The sequence below is a fragment of the Grampus griseus genome (genome assembly GCF_964374135.1).
Source record: "Grampus griseus genome assembly, chromosome: 11".
NCBI classification, from domain to species: Eukaryota; Metazoa; Chordata; class Mammalia; order Artiodactyla; family Delphinidae; genus Grampus; species Grampus griseus.
The window spans coordinates 11,069,181-11,089,682 of NC_139005.1; the positions used below are offsets into that span (position 1 = coordinate 11,069,181).

At 40.8% G+C, this 20,502-nt stretch overlaps 2 protein-coding genes across 4 annotated transcripts in view; one reads left to right on the plus strand and one right to left on the minus strand.

Moving 5' to 3' along the window:
• ATF7IP (activating transcription factor 7 interacting protein) overlaps nucleotides 1-4,987 on the plus strand; it is a 127,475-nt gene extending 122,488 nt beyond the window's left edge. For all 3 annotated transcript variants that reach the window (XM_082666603.1, XM_082666604.1, XM_082666602.1), the window contains one exon: nucleotides 367-4,987. In XM_082666603.1, the coding sequence (XP_082522729.1) occupies nucleotides 367-789 (423 nt within the window). In that variant the 3' untranslated portion in view covers nucleotides 790-4,987. The remainder of the gene's footprint in view (nucleotides 1-366) is intronic.
• A 136-nt stretch (nucleotides 4,988-5,123) lies between these two features.
• The window catches only part of PLBD1 (phospholipase B domain containing 1), a 68,692-nt gene continuing 53,313 nt past the window's right edge, over nucleotides 5,124-20,502 (minus strand). Inside the window, exons 7-11 of the mRNA XM_082666605.1 lie at nucleotides 13,587-13,787; nucleotides 13,339-13,479; nucleotides 8,767-8,952; nucleotides 7,980-8,086; nucleotides 5,124-5,963 (exon numbers count right to left, since the gene is read on the minus strand). Of these exons, the coding sequence (XP_082522731.1) occupies nucleotides 5,796-5,963; nucleotides 7,980-8,086; nucleotides 8,767-8,952; nucleotides 13,339-13,479; nucleotides 13,587-13,787 (803 nt within the window). The 3' untranslated portion in view covers nucleotides 5,124-5,795. The remainder of the gene's footprint in view (nucleotides 5,964-7,979; nucleotides 8,087-8,766; nucleotides 8,953-13,338; nucleotides 13,480-13,586; nucleotides 13,788-20,502) is intronic.

Consider the following 20,502-nt stretch of genomic DNA (forward strand, 5'->3'; position numbering starts at 1 on the left):
AATGTTATATTAAAATATCTGTAGTACAGATCATCAAATCATAAATTATTTTGTTAGAAGTAGATGCTTATTTCAGTTTTTATCAAGATGATGCTCCATCAGCAAGGGCTTTTGTTTCCCAAGGAAAACTCAGTATTTTAGACCTCAGACGTAGAGTGGGAGGAGCCTTAGCTCTCATCGTGCGGGGCGTTACTGGTTACAAATCATCAACTAGAACTTGCCAGAAATGGCATGGGGTCTGGTGTCTCCCAGGGTTCTTGGTGTAAGGTGAAGCCCCTCTAAATGTTCTCTAGGGTGCTGTGCTCTCCCTTCAGCAGCGGCCCTCTTTGTGGCCATTATAAACTGGCGTGCCTCTTCCTCCTCCAGGAGCCCCCCTCACGCCCTGTGCACCCGGCGCCCTTACCAGAAGCCCCGCAGCCGCAGCGCCTGCCCCCAGAGGCCGCCAGCACATCTCCGCCTCAGAAGCCGCACTTGAAGTTAGCCCGGGTGCAGAGTCAAAACGGCATTGTGCTGTCCTGGAGCGTCCTCGAGGTGGACAGAAGCTGTGCCGCCGTCGACAGCTACCATCTGTACGCTTACCATGAGGAGCCCAGTGCCACTGTGCCCTCCCAGTGGAAGAAGATTGGAGAAGTAAAGGCGCTTCCCTTGCCCATGGCATGCACTCTCACCCAGTTTGTATCTGGAAGCAAATACTACTTTGCAGTACGAGCCAAGGATATTTATGGACGTTTCGGACCTTTCTGTGATCCTCAGTCAACGGATGTGATCTCTTCTTCCCAGAGCAGTTAAACCTTGGGGCCTTTATCTCTTCCTCTTTCTTCAAAAGTTCCACATTTGGGTCTCGCTTTAATCTTGTGCATGATACCCATTGTAAAATCCACACTGTGCAAGATTTCTTGGACAGATGTGTATATACATTACATTTGTTTATAATCAGAATAAACTCAGCCCATAAAGCAGAATCTTTTCCTGAACAATTCACGCTTCAAGGTTTTGAAATGTAAATTGCACCTTGCTTTAGTTCTGAGGCTGGGGTATATGTGTGGGTGTTTGTGCTTTTCTGTATTTATATGTTTATTGCAGTGGAATCTCCCATTTTCATTCTCAAATTTACCTCTCTTCCAGTGTGAAGTAAGTAGATCAAAGGATTTGAGGTATGTATCTGGCATGATTCTGCTTCTCAGAGATCTGTAGGTTCATAGATAAATGATTTAAACTGAATCTAAATGGAACCCAAAGAAAAAATAAAAAGCAAAATGGTTAAATAGTTTAAAATAGGTTAATTTGAACACAGGAAAGGATCTGTTCATCTTTTCTTTTGTCTCTTCTGGGTTGTCAGTTAGATGAAAAAGATCTGCAATGGGCCCTCCCTTTTCTAATCTGGTTTTTCCATTTATTTTGTGCCTTAAAGATTAACGACAAAAGTAAACAGGGCCGTTTGTCCATTATTATTTACTCTTCCCTGACAGCCTTTCACCCTCATTTCTCCTTTATCTCCACCAAACGTAGCACATCTCCCTCAAGTAAATTTTAGACCAAGCCTTTTATAAATAGTCTCATCAGTGACATCACTACATTTAACTCCAAAAATCTGACTTGCTCTTTTCTTCCAAGAATATAAATGCTTTTTATTTTTGCACCACGTTGTGTAAGAAAATTTTCCTTCAAATATATTTTGGTATCTATGTTGCACAAGGTTTTAGAGATGATGAAAGCAATTCTAGTTTACCTTATCACCCAAAGCATAGTATTCTTTCGAAGGAAGTAAATAGTAAAATTCACAAAATACAGTGAGTAAACTATCAAAGGGAAAGCTCCGTTTCTTCTTTATTCTCCTGTCATTCTTCCTGTCTTAATCTTTTAACTTTGTTTTGATGGTGCTAAGTTTTGTCTGATTTACTGTATGTCAGCTTTGGATAGGATTTTTAAAGTATATCCTTTGGAGTCATTTTATGTAACAATTAGATATAACTTCTGTGCTTCTCTGTTCTTCTTCAAAGTTTTAATCAAGTTCAGCTTAGGTCATGGATTTTCATTATGAGTGCCAGCTATACGTGGTATCAGGTACATGTTTGAGTGTAGATAGCTTAAGACAGGAGAGGTGGTGTAATTTGGGGGGTGAGAGCGTGGTTGGCCATACGTGGAAAGGAATTTGTGGAGTTTGTGAAACAAATTTTCCAGTCATCTTCCCATATCATATTTGAATTCATACTCCTACCTTCTTAAATAAGTCAGTCATTAATTTTTCCTGGAATTATAAGCAGGAGCTATGGCTTCAATATTAATGCTGCTTTGTTTGCAACTTCGGTGGCTTGTAATAAGGAAGCATTCTAGTTGTAAAGAAACTCTTTAGAGACTTTTACCGGTCAGTGTACTGTCGTGTTGGGTGTGAAGTCTGATTGATGCTGAAGAAAGCCTACAGATTGCCAAAAGTAAATCCAAAATCTTCCTTTTGCTTTCAGAAAATGAGACCACAATAAGAATTAAAGTTTCCACTAATTGTATTTGCCAACCAACTATGTAGACGTTACTCATTCTAGTACTAATGATGATGGTAAAGAAGTTGCCAATGTCATGCCAATGAAACTTTAAAGGGAGAAATTGATGATCTTCTAGATGTGTGTGAGCACCTATCTGATATCTGCATGTATATATGTTTTTACCTGCAATGGTTGCAGTATTAATTATGTGTTCAAGATCATTCCTGTCTACAGAATAGAAAGCCCACGTTCGAAATTGTTCTTTATTGACCGGTTTTGTGGTCACTTGATAATAATTTGCTTACCTAGCCTAGAAAGGTGCCCTTGGTGAACGTTTTTTATTTATATTTACTAATCCTTTTTTTTTTTGTTTAAAGCTTTCATAGCATTATATAATCAGGTGAAGAAAGCCCAGTAGAATGAAAATATTATTTTAGCCTATATTGTGTCATTTCTGTCAGAGAAAAAAAATACTTAAATAGTAACCCTAAAAATAGATTTTCTACAGTAAAATAAAACTTTATTACAGGTGGTGGAGGGAAGGTACAAAGAGAAATTGTGATTATTTGAGGGAAAAGATATTATGAGATGGTCTCCTTCAGTTAGCCTGCCATGGGATTTATAGGCAGCAGCTATATTGGAGTTACTTATGGGTGCTAGGCTAGAACTCTAGGCTTTTATTTGGGGCAGGTTTTCATGTTGAGGAGTACTTTCTTTTTGTTTGGTTTGTTTCTTTGGGGACAGAGAATGGAGGACTCAACTAGAAATAGCTACTGGTTACAGATTTTTTTTAATAGCAGTTCACACTCCATGGTACCTTTTTTTATTTCACAATATCTTTTCACAGAGTGTTATAAATAAACTTGATAATCCCATTTTGGGAATGCAAGTTTGCTACCTTTTTAGCCTGACAATACTTGTGTAAGTATTGCCTCATTGGAAATCCTGGAAACTTCTGATACTTCAGCCTGAAATATAGGATGTTTATATGACATTTAAAGGTAATTGTGATATTTGTTACTCTCTACTTTGCACTTTGTCAGAGTAATCTTCACCCTGTTTTAAGTGTAAGCCTCACATTTTAAAATTATGTTCTTGCCAGTAAATTTATAAATTACATACAAAGACATCTGTTGTTAACAGGTAACTTTATGAGGTAACTATATCCCTCTATTTCTCTGGACTCACTTTTTAAAATATGCAGAAAACTGTGTGCTGTTTAACACAGTAGAAGTTTATGAGAGAAGTGAAGAGTAGAGCTTTCTTCCTTGAGAAGTGAGTGTTTATTGGGATACCATTTGCCTCACAGAGAGGTGTTCCCCACTCTCCTGACCCCCATTGCCAGATAGTAAATGAAAGGTTTAATTGAAAAAAATGACCTAAAGCAAGGAGCTTGGAATCTTAGGACCACCTGTCAGCAGAACTCCTTAGGTGGGCCGCACCATACAGTTCTCTTGCTATATTGGATTAAGTGTTAACGTAGCTTTTTTTTGTTGTTTGCTCTTTTGCTTACACTTTCAAAATGATCATTTATGCAGCAAGGTGTCAATACTGCATACACTTTTGTCTTATTCTGCGAATTTTCCAGTACTGTACAAGATTAAGAAAATAATGCCTGTGGTATCCTCCTCTCTCACCTTTATACACTGTGATCTTAGCACAGTAGGTTACGGCAAACACTTCCAAGTGTTCTCCGGGACTTTCCTTCTTGGGCTATTTCAGTATCCTATGATTTATTCATTACTTTAGCTTTATCATTGGCCTGTTTTATTTTAATTTCCAGAAATACCATGTCCCAGTATTAGATTATTGAAAATAACTCTATCTAAAACCAGTGTATGATTCTGCCTGCCTTACTATTTACTGGGCAAATGAGGCTCCCTCCCCTTTTTTAAAATTTTGGGACAAAAAAAAGAAAAAGATTAGAACAATTCCTATAAGGTGTTTTGTTAGTGCGGCAGGTGTATCCAGTTCCTAAAACTTATTCCCCTTGAGCCAGCCAGTGGGGAGGAATAGGATGATACAAATACATGCTTTGTCTTCTGGTCAAATTATTTTATCATGCTAAATAAGTTTTTCATTTTTTTTTATTTGTAGAGTCAGTTAATACCCATCATTTATATTTAATTGCCATCTTTTAAAAAAAATTTGTTTGTAAATAAGGTAACTGGGCAATCAAACACCTTTTGGGAAATCTTGGCTTTAGTGTTTTATCAACCATTTCAAATTTAAATATAAAAATAATTCCTTTGTAGTAAACTTGCATCCTGATTTTTCTTTATTGCAGTTGAAAGTGTAAATAATAAGACAATGTAAGACCTTCCTAATGTCTAATAGAAACTGGGCTATAGCAAGTTGCCCAATTTTTATTAGGTTTTGAAGGTTTTTGTGGGGTTTTTCTTTTTTAAATGTACAGTAGAGTGTTGTCTGTATAAGTGTTAACTGTAGTGGGATTTTGTTCAGCAAGCCTGAAATTTATACTTTGAAATAAACTGCTGGGTTTTTCACATCCTGTGTACTCTGATTCATTCTGATTATTCTCAGCCCTTGTGTTTCTTTGCTTTTTCTTTTGGGAGTCTTTCACCTTGTTGAGAGTCACTGTTACACCGTTCAGTATGGCTCGTTTAACTTAACTTGACGGTACCACGGTACTCAAACCACATACAGTTCTCCAGCTTTGAAAGAAAAGTTTGTTATGCAGAGTTGCTCCCCGATTGGATATGCTGCTTTTAACTAATGGGAGACAACGTTAAAGTTTGCTGTATTATGTGCCTATCCTGCGCCAGAAAAAGACTCAGCTGTTGCTTCCTAATGACCAGGAAAAGAACACTATTGGCGTATTCCTATTGCAGGTCCCACCACCCCCTAGAGCTCTGTCATCAAGCACATCCAGCTGGGAGAAGGGGAAACAGCATGAGCAGTACAGGCTGTTAGGGGCCAGGCCTGGAAAGAGTCCACTCGCGAGAACTCCGCCACGTGGCACAGCTGCCCAGGGCAGCCTGGGAGGTGTGGTCTGCGGGGCCAGGCTTAAAAGCAGAGAGAGAACGGATTTTGGTGAGCGAGGGAGCAGCTTCTACCATACTTTCTTGTGTATAAGCTTGTGTGCTAAAACGGTATTGTCGTTCATCGTATGTAATGTTTTCTTCTACAGTGCTCCACCCTGTAGTAAATGCTTGTTTTAAACATGACAAAATTGGCAGTGAAAAATGAAAGTGATAGACTGGATTGAATATATTTTAAGACTAAAAGTTTGAATGGGAAAACGTAGTTAAAATAGTGCCCTTTGTATCTCATCTCCCTCCATTTCATGTCAAGTTACAGAATTGGTTTCATGGTAATAAAATCAAAGTTGTAGGCCTCTGGCATTCCCTCATGGAGAGTTTTGTTGAAACGGCTCCAGTGAAAAACAGGGAGGCCACCTTGTACTGTGGGCCCACTAATGGCATAGGCTGTGTACGCGGACGCCAGGTGGATATCTGCCACCTGCAAAGAGAGGAGAGGGGGACATTTTAGGAAACCGCTGGGCAAAAGCTAGACTACATCCCTGCTGTACTTGTCGCTCCTGCTCCTCGTCCAAAGTCACAATATTAGCTCCCCTTAAAGTGAAATCCTACAGGCTTCCACAATAACGTTCTTCTGCATCTATCTGGCATTCAAATGTGCACTGACTAGTAGAAGTGTGTTAAACGAACCGCCAAAAGTGTGAGATCTGGAATCAGGTTACTCATGTTTGGAATTCTAGCTCCAAAACGTATTTTGACTCCGTTTTCTCATTTGTAAAAAACTCTGCTTCATAGAAGAGTTGTCATAAGGATTAATGAGAGCAAATACTTGAAGCAGTGCCTAGAATAGATTAATTCCTCAGTAAAAGTTGTTATGAATCAGGGCACTAACGAGTATTAAAGTAGAAGGAACTCGATGAAAAGTGAGGTCCGTGGTTCTTAAAAACACTTGAACATTGGGTAGCAGCAGATCTTAAGCCTAGAGGGGAAAGCAGGAAACGTCTCATAACTTCTGGTTTTCCTCATATTCAAAATGGCTCAAGAGAAATGATATTTTTAAAGTATATGCTTCAACAGAGACTTTTCTGATGAAAAATTGGCAGGCTCTTGTCTCCTGAAGAAAGTAAAACTTGGCAGATGGAAGCTTGGCTTGGGTTCTCCCCAGTTCAAGTCATTCTCTTTGTGTGTTCTGGAATGGATATAACACTTTTCACACACTTTACTGAATGTTTGCAAATGCCATTAAAAAGAAATAAATGCAAAAGCATTCACTGGGGCTTCATGTGTGCCAGGCTCGCTACATCCACTAAATTTTTCTTACACAACATTTTGAGAGTCATTAAGGCTAAAGCTTGGCTCAAACTCTTCTAAGGCATCTTCTGTTTAGACATTAAGCTGATAGAAAAAATAAGGTATGGGGGGGTTGGCATTCTTACAGTTACCAGAGCGTCAGATAGAACAGTTAACTCCGCTTGTAACAGATTTCTTCTAGAATTTAGGACTGGAGATGCAAATGAAAAGACATATGCCCAAGCCAAAAGTGCAAAAGGATGTGGTAGAATGATTCCTTCCACCAGCTAAATGGCTAACTCACAACCTTGGACATCCCAAATCCTGGTAAATTTTTAACTAACTAGCTCTCTGAGGGAAAAAGACCCCAATTTGTAGTGTTTGCTGATTTCCACGATGTAACTATTCCACCACTTCAAGCTATCAACTGGGTGTCAACTATTTTAACAACTGGTTCTCACAAGCCTATATGAGTGGGCTTCAGCCCCACTGCAAACTTCTTATTACCTATATTGTGGACACATTACGGCACTTAACAATTCTAGCATAGTGAAAAGCCTTTATTGCTTGAGCATCTGGTCCAATACTTGTTCCTTCGGCTACATTCAGTTCCTGTGTAGCGTGAAATCACACTGCTCTCGGTATGTTCTTTGGACTTTGGGCCGGCCTGGTAACCCTGAAAACCTCCACACCACCACCACCACCACGATCGTGTGTATTTACAAACAACCCACTAAGTACTGTTGTGAGCATTTTATAGCTATTAAGTGTTGACTCTTCACAACGACCCTCGAGGCAAGTACTCTTACTTCCATTTTTCAGATGAGGAAACAGAAGCATAAAAGATAATGTGGTTTACGGCTGAGTGGCCGAGCAGGAACTGGAAGTGAGGCAATAGGACCTACCACCAGCATCTCTGAAAAAGCTGATTCCTGAATTGAGTTTGTGTTTAGAGACATTATTGTGTTTTATGCCACAAAAACCTCTGCAGCTCTGCCTTTGAAAAGGCCTAGGTGCTGGTAGAAATTAAATTCAAAAACCAGTAAGGACTGGATGGGAGGGGAGTTTGAGGGAGAATGGCTACATGTTACGTATGGCTGAGTCACTTTGCTGTGCGCCTGAAACCAGTGCAACACTGTTAATTGGCTGTACTCCAGTATAAAACAAAAAGTTAAAAAAAAAACCAAAACAACCAATAGCGTGTTACCTTGGTGTCATAGCAACCTCCAGGACTTGGATTAAGTGAGTTCAGGTCCTCACGGCAGCAGATGGTATTGCAGGGATCTCCCTTACTGTAAGTATCGTTCTTGTAATCTAGGAAACAGTGATGGGGAAAAGAGTGAGCACTGACCATTCTGAGATCCACTTATCCACAGTAAACTGGACCTGTTTAAGCCTAGATGATCAGAGCGTATACCCCAGAGACCTCCTCGGCCCAGCCTGCTCCCATATACAGAAGTCACCTCCGACTTGTACTGGGAAGAGGCAACTGCCAAGTCCCCTGCTCCAGGCTCAGCCTGGTCTCAAGAACCTCGCACAGTGAAGAATGGATGGAAGAAAGGTAACAGAGGACAAATGTACCTACATTTTTTTTAAACAAAATAAATACAAATCTGACTCGATACTGTTCATCAAAAATAAAGTGTTTATGAATAATTGCTGTTTTAGTAGCTGCTTTTCTCCTTGGAAGGAAATCTGTGTTTGGGACGGTAGGGTAAAAAAAGTACCCTACATGGGTTTTTTCTTTTGTGTTTTACATATAACTTTTTCAGTTAAAAAAAAAATGTAGAATTTTCTTCCCTATCATTTTTATAAAAGAGGACAAAATTCTATTTGTTGTGTATATAATATGCATAGTATCAATTGAATACTAAATAATTCAATAACTTCTTATAATTCCTTCTAGTACAGAGATGATAAAATGACATGGATTCTTTATCCATGGGGAAGAAAAGGAGTTTTGAAGAATGATTCTTGAGAAATGTGCTACGTACTGTTGTAGCGCATGATATATTTCATGGATTCCATATCAGTCACTTTCCCTTGGTCACGCCGGAAGATTTTGGCTCGTGAAGCCAGATCGTAAGAGTAGTCCAAACCCAGCTTCTTAACCAGCATTGGATAGCCGCTCCAGTTGTAGATTTTTTCATGGAAAGGAATGTTGTAGGAGGGCCAGTAGCCTAATGTGGAGTGGAAAGGAGGGAAGGGTGGGATGGACAGGGAGGAAGACAGAAGAGAGAGGAAACCAAAGAAATGTTATTCGTGGTACTTTCTTTTGAAAATTGGCACAGCTGTGTAATTACAAAATGATACTACATAGAAAATAATGACTGTGAACCCTGGCAATCAAACAGATCCTTTGACATTTACAGACTCGGGAGACCTCTAGATTATTCCATGAGGGGAAGAAAAGCATCAGGGTTCTTTGGGTTTTCACCTCAAATTCTTAAAGCAATCTATTAAGCAGAAGATTATCTGAATTCTAGGCTCCGGGTTGAATAACTAGACCTTAGGCAGTTAACCTCATTCCCCCAACCCCTTTTTTTTAGCAGGAGGAGGGAAAGGAAGAGTTCATAATGTGAGGGGAATGGAGATGGTCTGTATGGTTCCAGTAGGCATTAACTCCTCTGACGCTCAACATTCATAAAGGCTCAGCTGCATTCAGAGCTTCACAGTGTGCCAACGACACTAGGCGTCAAACGTGTGACACAACTTTAGTAAAATCAACATTTCGGGAACAGCTCAGATTACAGTGGCCTAAGGTATTGCCTATAGGACAGTCAGCCTTCAGCATTCGGGGATTAATTCCCACTCCTATATTCTCTTAGCCCTTGTCTGCCTTTTTCCCTTCTTACTGTTTTATAGGATCCCCTACTCGGGGGTGAACTTATTAAGAGAAAACAAATGACAAGACATTCAACCTTGCTGATTCTGGGGCACAGAGCCAGCATCAGGAAGAAGTGAGATAAAGACAACATTGAAAGTGCAGGCTAAAAGTCACATTTATTATTGCAGTGTACCTAGGTTATACAACTTGGGAGTTAGACTGCCTGGACCTTAAGCCTGGTCCTGCCATTATTAGGTATGTGACCTTACACGAAGTTTTTAACCTCTCTGTGCCTCAGTCTATAAAATGTGAACAATGATAGTACTTACCTTATAAGGATCATTGTGAGTGTTAAATGAGTTCAAACAGATGGAGTAGCTTACAACAGGGTCTGGTACTTGGTAAGCACTAGATGAATATTAACTTTTATAATTATAGTTCTCTATGTGAATTCTCTATGTGAATAGCTCAAATGAATAATAAAAATGGCCGCTTTATACTTCACATAAAGCTTCATGACTAAAAAAAGATTTAAAATAGAGTATCTTATATAACAACACAATACCTGCTGATGTATAAATATTGCATCCCTCCTTCTAAAGGAAGAAACAGAGGTTCAGAGAGGTCGAATACCTTCCTTCTGACTAAAATCACCCAGGGCTTCTATCGGCATATCATAGCTGCTTCCAAATACTAGGAGGTTTGCGGGACTTTTTTTTTTTTTTTTAAATGGCTATATGATATCGCTTAATTATTTAGGAAAATCACATGTTTCTTTCTGAGCCTTTCTTCCCTTACAGTAAGACGGTAACGAAACTACTTATCTGGAAATACGTTATGAAGGTCAAACAAAGGAATATAAGTAAAAGGTATGTCAAGTATATAGCAGACACTCAATGAGTTTAACTCTGTGTTCTTCTTGCCTCTGGGGGAAAACAAAACAAAACTACAGACAGATCAGCATCAACTTGTTTTAGTCCCAGGGTAGATTTCTTCGTGGGATCTAGGGATGGGATTGCAAAGAACCTGAATCTACCAGCATATAATCAGCGGCTTCCTGTGATTATCAGGCTCTGAGAACCAAGTCCGACAGCTAGGTTCTCGGTTTTGAACTGCCACGCCAACCAAGTAGCCACCTAACCATCTGACTTCTCAGGTGGATTTTCCAACAAGAAGAGGAGGTAGGTCCGCTACTTGGTAGCATCTGATCTTCTTGAAGTTGCCACCTTAATTAATTCTGTTTTATGCACATTATTTGCACTTAGCTGGCAGGAGCCACCCTGGAGTGAAGCGGTTCCCTCTGGGTGTCGTTACAAAATGGATTCGAGGACCTGGGAAATGAAGGACCGGCCCTGACCCCCAGGATCCATACCGTATCTTGGTTCTGTTCCTTCTCATCTCTCAGCTGATCTATTTCAAGTTTCTAATTCTCCTCCTGTCTTCTCTCTGACCTGTGCGTTCTCCCTTTTCAAAGACTCCAGTTTTCTAAAGGATAAAGGCTAATTTTTAGTTTTTTAAGGAACCTCCATACTGTTCCCCATAGTGGCTGTACCAATTTACATTCCCACCAACAGTGCAAGAGGGTTCCCTTTTCTCCACACCCTCTCCAGCATTTATTGTTTGTAGATTTTTTGATGTTGGACATTCTGACTGGTGTGAGGTGGTACCTCATTGTAGCTTTGATTTGCTTTTCTCTAATAATTAGTGATGTTCAGCATCTTTTCATGTGCTTTTTTTGGCCATCTGTATGTCTTCTTTGGAGAAATATCTATTTAGGTCTTCTGCCCATTTTTTGATTGGGTTATTTGTTTTTTTGATATTGAGCTGCATGAGCTGTTTGTATATTTTGGAAATTAATCCCTTGTCGGTTGCTTCGTTTGCAAATATTTTCTCCCATTCTGAGGGCTGATTTTTTGTTTTGCTTATGGTTTCCTTTGCTGTGCAAAAGCTTTTAAGTTTAATTAGGTCCCATTTGTTTATTTTTGTTTTTATTTCCATTACTCTAGTAGGTGGGTCAAAAAGGATCTTGCTGTGATTTATGTCAAAGAGTGTTCTGCCTATGTTTTCCCTGCCTATGTTTTCCTCTAAGAGTTTTATAGTGTCCAGTCTTACATTTAGGTCTTTAATCCATTTTGAATTTATTTTTGTGTGTGGTGTTAGGGAGTGTTCTAATTTCATTCTTTTACAAGTAGCTGTCCAGTTTTCCCAGCACCACTTATTGAAGAGAGTGTCTTTTCTCCATTTTATATTCTCGCCTCCTTTGCCGTAGATTAGGTGACCATAGGTTCATGGGTTTATCTCTGGACTTTGTATAAAGGCTAAACTGACTGCTCATCAGGGTCCAAAGGCTGTATTTTCCTCTGACTACCTATCTTCCGTGTCACAGCCTTCTCTCTAGCTGTCTTGGGCTAAGAGTTTCCCCGTCACACCATGGTCTTCATGCCTCTATTTGACCTTGTCCCCTTGTCAAATGGCTGAGCTCCTTTCTAGCCTGTAAACCTCCGCGCAGACATCATCTTCTCTTTCATTTGTTTAACAAGTATTCAGTGAGGACTTCTTATGTGTGCTGAGCACTACGTTCAGTGCAAGATGTTAGGACTTGCCGAGTGTCGGCAACGTGCTCAAGAACCCACAAAAACCGTCTCCGTTCATTATAGTGACAACCCTGTGGGACTGCAAAGGCCTGCACCCCCACACCGCAGAACTCCTGGGGCCACGTGTGTTTCAGAGCTCAGGGTTTTCCAGGTTGCAGAACAGCAATGGTGTGCAAATTACAGATGATGTTGCAGTCTCTGTGGGAGCCCCTCATAATCAAAGACATTGATAACTCTGTAGCCTGGCGTATAAATTCTCTCCAGAGGAGAGGGAATAAATAGAGGCCATAAATAGTTCCAGTTAGTTTTTGCTGCCGAGTGAGTTCAGATCAGGTCATACTTGGCTACCACAAGTGAGCTAGGACAAAAGACAAAGGCACAAAGAACTTTTAGAGTTTTGAGATTTTGTAATTACGAGTAAGTGACTAGGGACCCGTACCACTACTGTCAGGTTTTACAGATGAAGAAAGTGAGGCTTGGACAGAGTGGATAAGATTTTGAGGAATAGATAGTCCAATCAAGGCAATGTGACTCCAAAGCCAGTACTTCCAACGTCTGGGCTGTGACCCTGCCCTCCAGAACCGCCTTCTCTCATCCCTCCCACTGACGGCGTCACCACCAGGTTTGCTACACCAGAGCGTATCACTGCTGTTGCTTTCTGGGCTCTAATAGCTTCTTTAGGTGCCTTGCTTCCCTATCAGACTGTGTGTTGAGGATTCTACATCCACGCTTTTCCAGTCCCTGGGCCGGAGTAGCACTTCCATAAATAGTTGCTGAACTAAAACTTTACTTGGGAACCCAGCAGAGAAGGTAATACTGGAACCATAAGTAGTCATAAGACTGTGAATGCCTGGCTTCGTCCCAGTCTACGCATAAAGGTAATCACGTAAGAGTCTGAGGGGCAGGTTTTACATGTTGTGCTGAACCTGGTCATTCTTTTCCCTGTGTGACTAGCAACAGCATTCCCCTCCTTCCTTCCCCACCATATACTCCCCGCATCATACATTCACACAGCACATATTACCCATCACACACACACACACACACACACACACACACACACACACACACACACACACACACACACACACACACACACACACACACACAATCAGACTTCCAGACTTCCAGCATGAAGAAAATACCTGTCCGCAGAACATCGGTTTGTTCAGAATATTCTACATATGCAGGAATTTGCTCCACGATGTACAGAGTGCCTTTACCAAGGCTGTAGTTCAGATTTACCTTCTTCAGGTCCAGGACCATGTACTGATTGTTATACGTGCCTGAAATATTGGGAGACATGAAGACAGGGCATGGGTATGGCTTTACTGGTTAACTCCAGATCTAAACGTACGTACATGCCTAAAAGTTACTCTGCAGGGCCACTTACCAGAGTTGTATTTTGAAAAGACCTCTGCCCACTGCTTGCCTCCGTTTGCCATCATATTGGCCACCCGGACTCTTTGCCAGGCCAGGAGAGACTTGGGTACCACGTGCTGCAGTAGGGTTTTATTATACACGCTGTTTGTGGTCTGCAGCAATACCAAACCACTGCTGAGAAGGTAAAAGTCGTCCAGAGACTCCAAAAACCCTACAGGAAACACGAATATACAAATCAGCGTAACACATATGCAAAATACTGAGCCATCAGTGTTAGCACAGAGCTTCGTGTACACAGTGCATTTTGCAGTGGCTGTTATTATTATCCTCTCCCAGCTTTGGTTCCCCTCTGTGGCAGTTACTCAACTGCCGTTTCTAAAGGTGCCAGTGGACCTCCATCCCTGGATCTGCCATTGAAAATTTTTGATTTTATGATTTGGGATGACAAGAATACATTAACTCGGGACTATTCCAAGTTTCCAAAATGACGAACAGAGTAGATCCTCACTTGCTAGGATTTTCCAGGAAAACTTTTAATTAGGGGGAGATATTAGCAGGATTCATTGTTGGACAGTAAGAATACGGATGCCTTCTTTCTTTCTCCTTTTCTGTATTTTCCACATTTTATGTAATGAGTCTACTTAATTTTTTTAAGTAGAAAAAGTATCTACATTTATAAAAGTGAACATGGTTTTGACACTCTGGGTCAATGTGTTTTACAAATGTTGGAAAATCAGCAGAGCCACAAGTCTTCTTTTTAAATAAATTTATTTTATTTGTTTTTATTTTTGGCTGTGTTGGGTCTTTGTTGCCGTGCGCGGGCTTTCTCTAGTTGCGGCGAGCGGGGGCTACTCTTTGTTGCGGTGCGCGGGCTTCTCATTGCCGTGACTTCTCTTGTTGCGGAGCACAGGCTCTAGGCACGTGGGCTTCAGTAGTTATGGCATGCGGGCTCAGTAGTTGTGGCTCGCAGGCTCTAGAGCGCAGGCTCAGTAGTTGTGGTGCACGGGCTTAGTTGCTCCGCGGCATGTGGGATCTTCCCAGACCAGGGCTTGAACCTGTGTCCCCTGCACTGGCAGGCGGACTCTCAACCACTGCGCCACCAGGGAAGCCCACAAGTCTTTTTTAAAGGCCTATTGTGTGATTTATTTTGTGATGAGTGTGGTAGAGATCAAGGAATATCAGACACAGCTGTAACAACGAGAGAGGCTATATTGTCGTCAGTAACTAACAGTGATGGACAAGCTGGCGGTGCTACATTAAGGTCAGAGAAGAGCCCAGGGAGAGTTAAAAGGAACCAGGGTGGTGAGCGCCTCCAGGGCCTCGCAAACTCCCACCGTTTTTATACTACTTTATTATCTTTGCCATGTCTGATTACTACCCGTGCTATGCTTTACGTAATATTTTTCCTTACATGAGCTCTCTTTTTAAACTTAAAATACTTAGCCTTATCACATAAAATAATATCCAAGGAACCATGGGTCTAATGTTTTGGGGGCTTTTTCCCCCCAAAACCAGTACATTTAAGCAAATACATTTCTATTAACATGCGAGAAAATACATTTTCAGGAAGTCCCTAACGTCACCTCACTAGAACTATGCATGTCATGCACTGAGCAACACCAATGGCGCTCCGAGAGGAGGCGATGGGATCTATCCAGGATCACAGAGCCAGCTCCTGGCAGACCTGGGCCTGGAATGCAGGTCCTTGATCCAGTCCAGGGCTCTTCTGCTAAGTCTGAACACCTATGCTCAGCCTCCATGGTGCTCCCTCTTCTGCCTTAATGAAGGCTGGAAGAGGAGAGCTTCATGGAGGAAGTGGATCTGAGTCTTGAAGCTTGTGTGAGTGCTGACCAGGTAGAGAGCAGTGAGCATCACAGGTGGGAACAATACTATGCGTGAAGGTGCACAGCAGTAGATGTAGCACAGGAGAGTGCGTGTTCTGGGAAGCCGGGCAAAGACAGTCATTCATTCATTCACTCAACAAACAAGCTATTGTGCATTTACTCTAGACCTGACAGGGATAGGTGGGGTGGGCTAAAATAACGGGATCGCCTAAGACTTCAGAGCGAATATGCTGGGAGTCAGAAGGCCGGCCTTTTAGTTCCCTGCATCGCCACCAACAAATTTAGCACTTCTCTTGCCTCTCTGTTCCTTATTCCCTTCCTCTGATAACCTGGGACTATGTGATGTCATTCACCTCCAATTTTGAATTTTAATTCCTGGAAATTTCTGAGTAGGAAAGTTACATGATGAGAGCAGTGTACAACTAACTCACAATGAGCCTCCACGAGGCTGTCATTAGCCAATACAGAGATTTGCATAAATGACAGAAGGATGCACACTTCAGGTGGTGCAAAGCTTTATGAGGGGATGGCAGCCTTGAATGAAATTTTAATGGGCAACCCCTCTGAGAAGACACAGTCTAGACATAGGAGGCGTGATTGACAAGCAAAGTATGAGATGAATTTCAATGACTGTTTTCTTTTTTTTTAAATTTTATTTATTTATTTAGACTGCGTTGGGTTTCACTGCTGCACGCGGGCTTTCTCTAATTGCGGTGAGCAGGGGCTACTCTTCTTTGCGGTGCCCAGGCTTCTCACTGTGGTGGCTTCTCTTGTTGGGGAGCAAGGGCTCTAGGTGCCAGGGCTTCAGTACCTGTGGCTCGTGGGCTCTAGAGTGCAGGCTCAGTAGTTGCGGTGCACGGGCTTAGTTGCTCCGTGGCATGTGGGATCTTCCCGGACTAGGGCTCGAACCCGTGTCCCCTGCATTGGCAGGTGGATTCTTAACCACTGCGCCACCAGGGAAGTCCCTCAATGACTGTTCATTCAGCTCTTGGGCTGAGGTTGTTCTGCAGTGTTTGAACTGTACAGCCATACTTGGCAGCCTTGAGCAAACTCTGGTAAGGAATCTCCACAGGAGAGAACTCTGTATTTCTGGCGTGATAAACTTGCTAATTCACTCCTTATTGTAGCAGTCTCTATGGACACAAGAGGGCAGGCGTTCTTTCATATGTGTGAGTGACTAATACTAACATGAAAGGAGCAGTCTTTCACTCAAGAGCAAGACTGTTTGTTGAAGTCAAAAGAAATGTAGGCCACCCAGAGTTCTGAAACAAAGAAGATAAATTGTCTTACAGAAAACTTTAGTCAAGGAGTTTAATTCTATAGTTTAGAGTTTAAGATTAAAAAATGGAAAAGGCCCAGAGAGGGGACAAAGTCCTGGAACAGTGCATTATAAGAGAAACAAATGTTCCTTGACTGTGTAAAGTTGTATTCCTGCTCTTATCTGTCACTAGTAGCTTTGGAAGGCACACTATTTTAGATCAGGGTAAAGTGAAACACTTCAGTATGAAAGCCAGCCAGCAAGTAACATTTCATAGTAAGCTTCTTGCTAAATTTAATCAAGAAATAAGAGAACCCTTACCGTTAATAAAGCATCTTTCAGGACTTAAAAAATATGTAACCGCTTGAATTGTAAACATGAACAAGGACCACTTTCCTCTGATTCCATTTAGACCTACTGCTTAGTAAAACACAGAAAAGTTTACCCTTATGATCCTATCAAATGTATTTAAAATGTGCCCATTTGGAAGAGTGACATCAACATCATGTGGGGTGTGAGACACTCCCTTTGTCTCTCCCCTTCAATCTACGACCAGTAAGTAAAACCAGTAAAACTTCCATGACTCAACAAAGGTTCCTCGGCCCAACACAGCAGCATGTTGGAGAGTTCCACACCTCTGTCATCTAAGGGACTGGACTGGAACACATAAAGTAGGTGGAACCAGAGGGACGGTGAAGGCAGTGCCGGCCATCTCCGTGCCCCAGGTGGCACTGTCAGCAACACCGGCAGCAGCAAGGAACCGACAACCCTGGAGACGGAAATAGTGACAAGGAGGGCACCAGGCGACACCTCTGACACGGACAGTGGAGAGTGGAAAGTGCCAGCTCTCAAAAATAACCAGCGCGGGTAAGAGAAACCAAAAACTTGTGCTATAGCGCCACCTACTGGGAAACAAAAGAAAGGCATCTAATTACTAACCTAGTGAATAGCTACAATCAAGTTAGGAAAAAAAAAAAAAAAGCTTTACCTAAAGAAGAAACATGTTCACCACTTCAAATGCACTGGCAGAGGAGCACTCATCAAGCCCCATGAAGAACCATGGTAACACAGTACCACAAAAAGAAAATGACAGTCCTCCAGAAACCAAATTTAAAGTCACGGAATGTTGTGATCTGATAGAGAATTCAAAATAGCTGTCATGAAGATACTCAACCAGCTACAAGAAAACTTTGAAAGGCAGTTCAATGACCTCAGGAATGAAATGAATGAACAGAAGGAATACTTTACCAAAGAGACTGAAATTCAAAAAAAGCACCAAATAGGAATTCTGGAGCTGAAGAACTCAATAAATGAGATGAAGGATGCATTAGAAAGCACTGGAAATAGAGCAGACCACATGGAAGAGAGAATTAGTGAGCTTAAAAATTGAAATCTAGAAATGATACAGGGAGAAGAGGAGAGTGAATTAAGATCTAAAGAGTAAAGAAATCCTACAGAACCATCTGACTCTTTTAGGAAGGGCATCATTAGGGTAATGGGTATCCCAGGAGGAAAAGGGAGAGTGAAGAGTGCAGAGGGTTTATTTAAAGAAATAATAGCTGAGGACTTCCCAAACCTGGGGAGGGAACTGGATGGACAAGTCCACAAAGCCAAGAGAACTTCTAATTACCTCAATACAAAAAGACCTTCTTCAAGACATGGTATATTAAAACTGTCAAAAGTCAATGACAAAGAAAGAATATTCTAAAGGCAGCCAGGGAAGAAAGGATGGTAACCTACAAAGGAATCCCCATCAGTCTATCAGCAGACTTCTCAGCAGAAACTCTGCAGGCCAGGAGAGAGTGGAAGGACATACTCGAAATACTGAAAGATAAAAACCATCACCCAAGAATACTCTATTTAGCAAAGTTATCCTTTAGATATGAAGGAGAAATAAAGACGTTCCCAGACGAACAAAAGCTGACTGAGCTCATCAACATTAGATGTGCCTTAAAAGAAACGTTGAAAGAAGCTCTTCTACCTGAAATGAAAAGGGAAAAGTACTGTACACAAAACTTTGAGTAAAATGGTAACTGGACAGACAGAATAAAAAAATTGCAACTTATTCTATATCAGAATAGGTTGTTAAAAACTTAATAATAGCATAAAGATTAAAGGGAAAAAAGCAGTAAAAATAACTCTAGCTACTTTAATTTAGTAACAAACAACACAAAAAGGAATAATTTAAGACAACAAAAATGTAAAAAGGGGAGAGGAAAAGGAAGAAACCCATGTAGGCAAATGAAGATAAGATACTATCAGCAGAAAAAGAACAATTTTATCCATGATAGGTTTCATACAAATCTCATGGTAACCATAAAACATAAATCTAGAGCAGAGAGAGGAAACATAAAAACAAGGGGAAATAGGGAAAAACATCATAGAAAACCACCATACTAAAATGGCAGATAGAAACACAAGGAAAAAGGAACAATGGAGGGAAGCAGCCGCATAGCACAGGGAGCTCAGCTCAGGGCTTTGTGACCACCTAGAGGGGTGGGATAGGGAGGGTGGGAGGGAGACGCAAGAGGGAGGAGATATGCGGATATATGTATATGTATAGCTGATTCACTTTGTTATACAGCAGAAACTAACACACCATTGTAAAGCAATTATACTCCAATAAAGATCTTAAAAAAAAAAAAAGGAACAATGGAGATACAGAGCAACCAGAAAATAAAAGATAAAATGGCAGTTCTAAGTCCTCATCTATCAACGATCACCTTAAATGTGAATGGATTGACTTCACCAATCAAAAGACACAGAATAACTGGATGGATTAGAAAATAAGACCCAACTATATGCTGCCTCCAGGAGACATATCTCAGCTTTAAAGAGAAACATAGGCTCAAAGTGAAGGAATGGAAGTTGATACTCCAAGCAAATGACAGCCAAAAGAAAGTGGGTGTAGCCATTCTCACATGGGAAAAAATAGACTTCAAGGCAAAAATGGTAGCAAGAGACAAAGATGGACATTAAGTAATGGTAGAGCAGACAATTCGTCAAGAAGACATAACAGTTATTAATATATACTGACCTAACATAGGAGCACCAAAATACATAAAGCAATTATTAACATACCTAAAGGGAGACAACAAAATAACAGTAGGTGATTTTAATACCCAACTTACATCAGTGAATAGATCTAGACAGAAAGTCAACAAGGAAACAGCAGCCTTAAATGAACCTTAGACCAGATTGATGTGATAGACATATATAAAACATTCTATCCAAATGCAGCCGAATACACATTATTCTCAAGTGCACATGGAACATTCTCAGGGATAGACCATATGTTGGGATACAAAACAAGTCTCAATAAATTTAGGAAGATTAAAATCATATCAAGCATCTTTTCCAATCAAAATGGTGTGAAACTAGAGATCAACTACAAGAAGAAAGCCAGAAATATCACAAATATGTGGCAACTAGGCAACATGCTACTGAACAATTATTGGGTCAACAAAGATATCAAAGGAGAAATTTTTAAAAATTAGACACAAATGAAAATGGAAATATGGCTTACCAAAATCTATGGGATGAAGCAAAAGCAGTATCAAGAGGGAAGAGTCTAGTAATACTGTAAATGGCAATATTTCTTTTTTATGGCTGAGTAACATTCCATCATATATGTGTGTGTGTGTGTGTGTGTGTGTGTGTATATATCCCACATCTTCTTTATCCATTTATCTGTTTATGGACACTTAGGTTGCTTCCATATCTTGACAATTGTAAATAATGCTGCTATGAACATTGGAGTGCATGTATATTTTCAAGTTAGTGTTTTTGTTTTTTTTGATATATACCCAGGAATGGAATTGCTG